The sequence below is a fragment of the Eublepharis macularius genome, chromosome 2, assembly GCF_028583425.1.
Source record: "Eublepharis macularius isolate TG4126 chromosome 2, MPM_Emac_v1.0, whole genome shotgun sequence".
NCBI lineage: Eukaryota > Metazoa > Chordata > Lepidosauria > Squamata > Eublepharidae > Eublepharis > Eublepharis macularius.
In genome coordinates, this window is record NC_072791.1 from 93,545,080 (window position 1) to 93,553,466 (window position 8,387).

The following is an 8,387-nucleotide window of genomic DNA, read 5'->3' on the forward strand; positions in this document are numbered from 1 at the left end:
ATTGTGCTACTCCTGCTGGATCAGGGGAACTGTGTAGACTTTTTTTAAAAATCCCACAACTATTAAAAATAGATGGCCATTTATGGATGGAAGATGCCTCGAAATACTTGCACTATGTATACAACACTTTCCAGCTTAATTTGCTGTTACTGTAATTATTCTTTCAGGAGTTGTGAAGATTCAGATCACAGGAGTAACCACCTAAATGCATATCTAGGCCTGCAGACACAGAAGAGTAAACCTGACTGGCAACATTGAAGGCTGCCTGTCTCAAGGAAAGATTCCCTTGCTCAACCACAATGGCATTTTTGTTGAGCACATATGAAGGATCTCCAGGCTTCTGGAAGCAGCACATCATTTTAGCATGGGAAGACGAATCACAAAAGATGAAGTTGCAGTGCTTAGCATATCTACCCACGCATGCCACACCCTTTTGCTTAAAGGGCACCCACCCAGTAGCAAACGAAAAATTCTGAAAGGGAAAAATTGGCATCAAGTATTCATTTCCCCTCACTCCACCCTGCACAGCAGTTCCCAAAGGTTAAAAAGCATACTCCTCTTCTAAACGATGTCATTAGAAGTCATCTACTGTAATAAATCCTCCTTTGGGGAATTCCTACATTAACAAAGCCAGCTACCATGAAAGTTTACTGGGTGAGCATGGGCAAGCCACAAACTCCCAGCCTAACCTACTTTACAGGGTTTTTATGAGGACAAAATGGAGGAGAGAATGAAGTAAGCTGCTTTGGGTACCCATTGCAGAGAGAGGTAAGGTAAAAATGAAGTTGTTAAAAATAAACTAACTAACTAACTAATGTGGAATCAAGTATCATCACTGTGTCATACTAGTATGCAAAAATGGTGCCATCCTGCATTCTGGATTCACCGCTGGCATGGCATAATTCCTAGCAATGCCATCTAGTCAATCCCCCTGCCCATTGCTGGAAATCCAAAGGTAGGGTCCATTTCTGATGTCTGGCTGTCTAGACTGAGCTTGAAAACATCCAGAGAAAGAGAGCCAACTCTCCCCCTACCCCCATTCCTAGATAATTGGTTTCATTGACCACTTAATATTTGGAAGCTTCTCCTAATATTCATCTGAAATCTACTTTTCTGTAACTTATTCCCATTAGATCTATGCCTGCTCTCTGGAGCAGCAGAGAACAAGTATTTGTCCTTTCCTAAGCAACAGTCCTTCATGTATTAGAAGTGCATGATCACATTTATGCTTAGTTTTCTCTTCTCCAAGCTAAAAATATCAACTATTCTAATGGGGGGCAGGGCTAGTGCCACCATTGAGGCGGTGAGGCAGCCGCCGTGGGTGCTGGGGCACCGGAGGGGCTGCCGGGGGCAGAGGTGCTGCCACGGAGCTGGCGTGCCTGCCCCGCAGCTGCTTCAAGCTGGCCAGCCCTGCGCCGGCACCGCCGCTGCAGCCGCTGCCACCGCCACACGCCCCGGCCAGGTGCAGCAGCCACGGGGCAGGCATGGCAGGTGGCTGGGGTGGCGTGTGGCATGTGGGCAGCCTCTGCGCGCCGCCCCAGCCACCCGCCGGCCAAAGGGCCCGGCTTTGTTGTGTGATGATGTCATAATGTGATGATGTCATCACGCAGTCCAGGGCATGCACACACACTGCGTGCACGCGCACATGGGGCTGGCCACAGGCGCCAGAAACCCTGGCGCCGGCAGTGGGGGACGGTGTTTGTGTGGAATATATTAATTAATTTATTAAATGGAGATACTAGTAGGAATATCAATTTGCTAAAGCAAATCCTATAAAACGTCTGCTTTTCCTGCTTGAATATTGCTTTCTTCCTTGTTCTACTTCATTTCATTACTCAAACTTCCATTTCAAGCTATGGACAGGGTCTTCAAAAATAGGAGCAGGAAAATCACAGCCAATTACTACTAGTATTATGGGAGATACAGCACTACAGAAGGGAACATTTGGGATGGATGAGGGACCTTGTCAGATTTGGCATTCTCCTTTTTGCGACTAGGATTCTAACTGCAGCTTTAGCTATAAAATTCCTACTGTTTATATTGTGGCTCGAGGTCTCGTAGTGAAAGGATTACCATTTCACCAAGGATGACAAGCAACCATTTTGCCCAAATGTATGAGATCTGAAGAAACCCCTAGACAGTTATGGAGAAAAACTAAAAACTTCTACTTGTGCCGTTCATTGCACTGTAAGCTCCTTCCACAATGCACAATGGAAACCACAGCTACTGAATGGCTTAGACTGTGCAATGTGCTGGTTGGAAAAGAGAAAAATTTAAAGACAGAAGCACAACAGCTTTCAATCAATCCAGATGAGCACTATAGTACAAAAACAGGAGTATATGAACCTGAAAAAGTCAAACAGCGTTTTCCAGGAGACAGTATATTCTAAAGTGTTCCTATTCTGGCCTACTCTAGCCATGTGAACATCATCAGCACTGCTCCAAATAATCACTGTGTACTAGTAAGAGAACATAATGGCTTTAATGCAGAGCAGATACCTGCTTTAATTGTGTTATTATTATTCTTATCAAGTTCCATGGAAATCATTTGAAACTGCTTAGACCTTTCAAGTCCAGTTGCTTATTTTTTTTTAAAAAAAAAACTTATTTTTTCATCTTTCAAGTTGGATTTTAATCCTTTTTTTGTTCACAAATTTCAGTTTTGTTTCTGAATGGGCTGAATATTCAGACAGACAATCTATATACTTCTATAAGCCCCCAAACAGCTTGATTTGAATTTCAGGCCTACAACACTTGCTTTTTCAAAATATCTAGGCTCTCATTAAGGTTGCCAGCCTCCAGGTGGTGCCTGGAGATCTCCCAGCATCACAACTGAACTCCAGGCCACAGAGATCAGTTCACCTGGAGAAAATGGCTGCTTTGTGGGGTGGACTCTATGTAAAGATACCATACCAAGGTCTTTTCCCTCCCCAAACCCTGCTTTCTCCAGGCTTCACCCCCAGATCTCCAGGAATTTCCCAACTAGGAACTGGTAAACCTAAGTGAAAAGCTGCATGTCAGATAGACAGCAACTTCAAGCTTTGACTGTCTCCAGTGACTTTTTCAGCCAGTTTAAGAGGAAAGGGGGCGTAAACAGGAAACTGAGACTCCACTGATAAAAATCCCTCATAAACTTATACTTGAGAACAGAAAATTATGCAAATTCAATTATGACTAAAACAATTAAGGTTGAAGTCTTGATATGATTGTACACCTATATTATCAGGCTGCTACTTTGAAAACTTTTGCTTCCTTATTACTCCTGGCTGTATCCTGCCATTTTGTTACAGCCACATACAGCAACCCCATAGGGTTTTCAAGTCAAGTGATGTTCAAAGATGTGCCTCTGCATTGTGACCCTGGATTTCATTGGCAGTCTCCCACCCAAGTACTAATCAGAGCCAACTCTGTGTAGCAACTGAGATCTGACCAGGTTGGGCTAGCCTGGGCCATCCAGGTCAGGGCTGGGTTTTAACCATCCTGTAGTGGACCATCATAATGTCTAAAACCCCCAAAACACTGGAACTGAAAAGGACTTTAAAAACAAAATTCATATTAAGTTCTATCCCTTCCAGTTCATTGCCCCCCCCAATTTCTCCAATATTTGTCTGATCTAATCTGAAATGTATTTGTTATCCAACCCAATAAGCCATTTTCCATTTTCTGTTTACTAGTTGAATTGCAGGTGTGAAATCTTGTATTTGAGCCAACTGCATTAAGGCCATTGGGAAAAAATCACATTTCTACGTCTCTAAGCTTTTATATATATATACACACACACACACACACACACACACACACACTTTGCTCTTGCTCCCTTTACTAATTTTTCCTTTTAACAACATATTCAATAACTATAATACCTACACATTGACACTCCATTAAATGTCTTTTTCCTAAAAGGCTGTTCTGGATCCAGTTCACAGAGGTGATAGGGGAAGGGATGGTGTTTGCTGTAGCTCATGGAACGGGAGAACCAGCCAACCTGACAGGGCAGTCCTTGGCATGCAGCATCGGAGTCGGGGGTTAGAGAAGCATACAAGGGTTCACTGTCTGCCTCTACCTCCCTCTTTATTCACTCTGGTCCTTCACAGAACTGGACCAGGACCCTAGTGAGCAATGTCATTATCCTTGATTCATAGACCTCACGGCTAGGGGGAAAGGACATGGCACACCTCCCCCAAGCAATAAAATACATGGCAAGGAGGAGACTAAGCCATGCACAGCTGATGGCTCACAGCTTAGAACCAGGGTGGCTTCACCCATAAAGTCTGGGATGTGCAGACAGAGGAGTCCTCCTGACTCCATCCTGACTCTTCTGCATTCCATCAACGGCCTGTACTACAACTCGCTCAGAAGGGGTTGGCTCATTGGTGCTCCAAATAGGCTTTCCAGATGCCCCGTGGCAGCAGGAAAACATTCTGCAATTTGCCTCTCTGTCCAGAGATTTCTGGCAATCAGCAGGAGGAGGCAGGCTACCTGGAGACTGCCAGCCATCAACAGGCAGCCCAGGCAAATGGCCATTCATAGACTCCTGCAACTGGTGCAGTGACATCAGTTCTGGTGTAACCTTCTGGCATGCTTATGTGAAAAGGAAAATCTCTCTCACACACTCCTGTGTCTCCCAAAACTCCTGCAAGTTGCCACTACTTATTCCATGTCTTCCAGCAAAGGTCATAAGAACATAAGAACATAAGCAAAGCCATGTTGGATCAGGCCAGTGGCCCATCCAGTCCAACATTCTGTCACACACAGTGGCTAGAAATCCAGTGCCATCTAAAGGACTGTCAGTGAGGCCAGGACACCAGAAGCCCTCCCACTGCCTTCCTTCCAGCACCAAGACAACAGAGCACCACCTCCCCACAAAGAGAATACCATCTATCTCCTGTGGCTAATAGCCACTGATGGACCTCTGCTCCATATATTTGTCCAGTCCCCTCTTGAAGCTGGCAATGCTTGTAGCTGCCACCACCTCCTGTGGCAACGAATTCCATGTGTTTATCACCCTTTGTGTAAAGTAGTATTTTCTTCTATCTGTTCTAACCCGACTGCCTACCTGGTCCTACCTGGTATCACCTGCCTTATTTTATTTCTCATCATAACTTCTCAACTCCTAGGTTTTTGCATGCATAGTTCTGTAGCCTGTAGTTGTACCCTACTCTCTAATAGATAATACTAATTAAAATGCTGACATAATAAAATGTCTGATATTTAATCATTTCTTTGCTACTACGAGAAACTCTCTCTCTTTCAGAGTCTTCTGCCATCTCTCATTCCCAATCTGCAGTACACCTGAGGATATACCAACTGTAGCTGTAATGTTGTCCCACTTCTTTCTTTTCTTGGATGCTCTGTCATTGTTCCATATTACCAATATTATCTCAGGATAGGGATTCTGCCTGTTGTGGAAACCTGATTACCAATGTGATGTTGTGTAATATTCTCAACCTTAAATTGGCAACCCAAGCTAGACCTGAATTTATCTGATGCATCTCAAAGAGATATTATGGACCTGTAGGTATTTGGTGGTCGGAATCTGGTAAACAGAGGTTCAGACCATTGCCTGGCCATTGCTTTCTGCATGGCTTTGTACAATCTGTTAGCTCTAAGCTGTTGCCACCACTAACAATCCATTACCATTTGCAAAATGGGAAAAATCCATCAAATGACTACTGTAAGAAGACTGCATTTTTTCCTTATGTATTTGTCTTATTTGAATCACACTCATCTACTATGAAGCTCATGGATTTACCCCATTTTCCCCTTCCTTCCTTCCTTCCTTCCTTCCTTCCTTCCTTCCTTCCTTCCTTCCTTCCTTCCTTCCTTCCTTCCTTCCTTCCTTCCTTCCTTCCTTCCTTCCTGGGATGGCAAACATGGTTTTCCTTCTTCTCCATTTTATCCTGGCAACATCCCTCTGAAATAGGTTATGAAGGCAAAAAGTGACTGTACCCATGGCTGCTTTGTAAGCTGATCAGCCATTTGCACCCCAGTCTTACTGATCCAAGTCCAACTTTCTATGGACTAGCATTCTGTATTCCATCATGCTAGCTAGACTACAGGTTACATACACGTTCATGAATAACCATCTCAGTTGCTGGTAGAAATGCCTGGTTGACTGCACATACGGAGTTGGAGACAGACAATTTTGATGAGAGTTTAAAGTGATCTGAGATGGATGGTATACAAATACATTTCCTTTGTCCCACTGTCACTTTTGTTCAGAGTTCTGCAGACTTTTGAAACACTGTTAAAAACTGCAAAACCTTTTTACCAGAAAAGAAAGTGGGACATATGCATGCCACAAGCAGCAACCCTTTTCAAGCATTATCTCTGAAAAAACTATTGTCTGTCTGCAGTCTGAGCTAAAGAGGCTATCAAAGAGGGAAAAAATGAAGTGCAGTTGCAAAGCCATTTGTGACTACAAAGCTTGACCGGAATGTGCTGCATACCAACTGAAATATACTGTAGCCATAATCTAATTCCCTACTAAGCCCCTAATGCAACTTTCCAGTGAGGCAGACGTGAAGCTTGACATGTTTTTCCTAACCACACAGAGGACTAGATTATGGGGTTCTTTTCTTTTCTTTCTTACAAGAAAATATGCCTCGAGTAATTGCAGGTTGAGCTTATTTATAGAATATTTGGCTGTTCATAAAAGGAGATATCAGCTGAGCAAGGGTAATTAATAAGCAACGTTATTATTCTACAGTATACATATGGACCGTTCCAAAATTTTAGTCACACCTTATACATCTCACACAAAGCAAGAACAGCTCTGTATATTTTAATAAAGTATACCCAGGTACTTTTTTCTTATGAACACAGAATCATTGGAGAAATATTCCAAATGCTAGGGAAAGTTTCTGAGGTTTCCAAAACGTGTTTGGAGCTGTGTACTCTGACACACCCATTAATAGATCTGTATAATTTCAAGGATTTCTTGATGTTCAAATAAATATAAAAGCACAGAGGCAATGATGTTTATGAAAAAGTGTTTTGTTAGCCTCCCAGGAACTGGTTTATGGAAAAAAAATAAGGGTGAAAGGATTCCCTTCAAAGCAGCTCAAGGCAATTTCTACTACAATGGGTCTCTGTTAAAGGCAGTTATTTCCCTGCAAGTCCTGCTCGTTCTGTATCACATCAGACTTTAAGAGTATTTTGTCATTTTGAGCATGTGATTTTCTTAAACACATGAAACATTTTCATTCTCAAACAAGAATTTTACCTAATTATTTGCAGACAGGCTTCAGAAATCTGGCAGGAGGGAGGGAACAATGGGGGCAAAAGGAAAATGAGTTGCTCATTTCAGTCACACCAGGTTAAAGTTTGCTTTTAAGTCTCATCAGTTATGCTTAAGTAAAGCTTTTAGCACCAGCCAGCACCATTTTCTTTTTGTCCTTAAACTCTCAAGACTTTATTCCTAACTTGGAGAAGGAAAGTGGTGCTGGATCCTGCATCCCTGTTCTGTGTGAAATAATACAGCCACCTCTCCCCAGATTGTGTGAACTCAAGAATACAGCTATTGTATGTCAAAGGAGCTTTCCCCCCCTGAACTGTCTGGTTCACAAAGCAAAGTAAAAATAAATACATAAATGTGGTTTCAACTTCTCAATATAGACCAGATGTGCTGAATCTCACTTCTGTGACATGCTCCACTAAAATATAACTTTAACTTCAACCATCTACTTTCAGTTTGACTAGCTTCTGTACCTCTCTAACCTTTGCAGCAGCACACACACATGCAGAAGCCATACAAAATGTGCAGGTTCTGTTTCAGTATCATCGTCACTCAAGAAAGTAACAAACAATAAAATGACAGAGAAATTAAACATAGTAAATCAAGGTGCTACCTGGCAAACAGAGTACGTTTTGCTACCTGAGACATTAAGCTAATCAGCAAACATAAGAGATTTCATTCATAAAGCACTTACTTATCTGGGCTAGACAAAGCTGCAACAAGTACAATCCAACAGCTGCACTCAACCAGAACTTGGCCATTGTTTTCTCTTCAAGAAATACACACAAGGCAAGGAGTTCCTCTCTCAGGCTGCACAAAGGAAAGGCTGGGGAGGAAAGGTTCCAGTTCTTGTTAAATCTGCACAGAAAAGGAGCCGCTGAAGTTTGCTGCAGTTTTTATTCCAATTCAAAGAGACTGAAGTAATGACACACCAGGGAGGGGAGCAGAATCAAAAGTCACACCCATGTTGAAACAAAAGTGACTGAGCAAAAGGGGAGGAGAGAAGGCTACTACTTATGAGTAAGCAGTTCAGCAGGATGTCTCCGAGCCTGCAAATATCTTTTACTCATCCCAGGGAAGTTAGAAGTCTTAGTGGGATGTTAGAGCTGATCGCTTTTTGCAACTTCTTAGCTAAGAAAAATGCATCTGT

General features: G+C 42.7%; 1 protein-coding gene across 9 annotated transcripts in view; it reads right to left on the reverse strand.

The window, feature by feature from the left end:
- Positions 1–8,156, reverse strand: part of CD44 (CD44 molecule (Indian blood group)) — a 93,767-nt gene extending 85,611 nt beyond the window's left edge. For all 9 annotated transcript variants that reach the window (XM_054971297.1, XM_054971301.1, XM_054971296.1 and 6 more), the window contains exon 1: positions 7,932–8,156. In XM_054971297.1, coding sequence (XP_054827272.1) covers positions 7,932–7,998 — 67 coding nt within the window. In that variant the 5' untranslated portion in view covers positions 7,999–8,156. The remainder of the gene's footprint in view (positions 1–7,931) is intronic.
- Between the last annotated feature and the right edge of the window lie 231 nt (positions 8,157–8,387).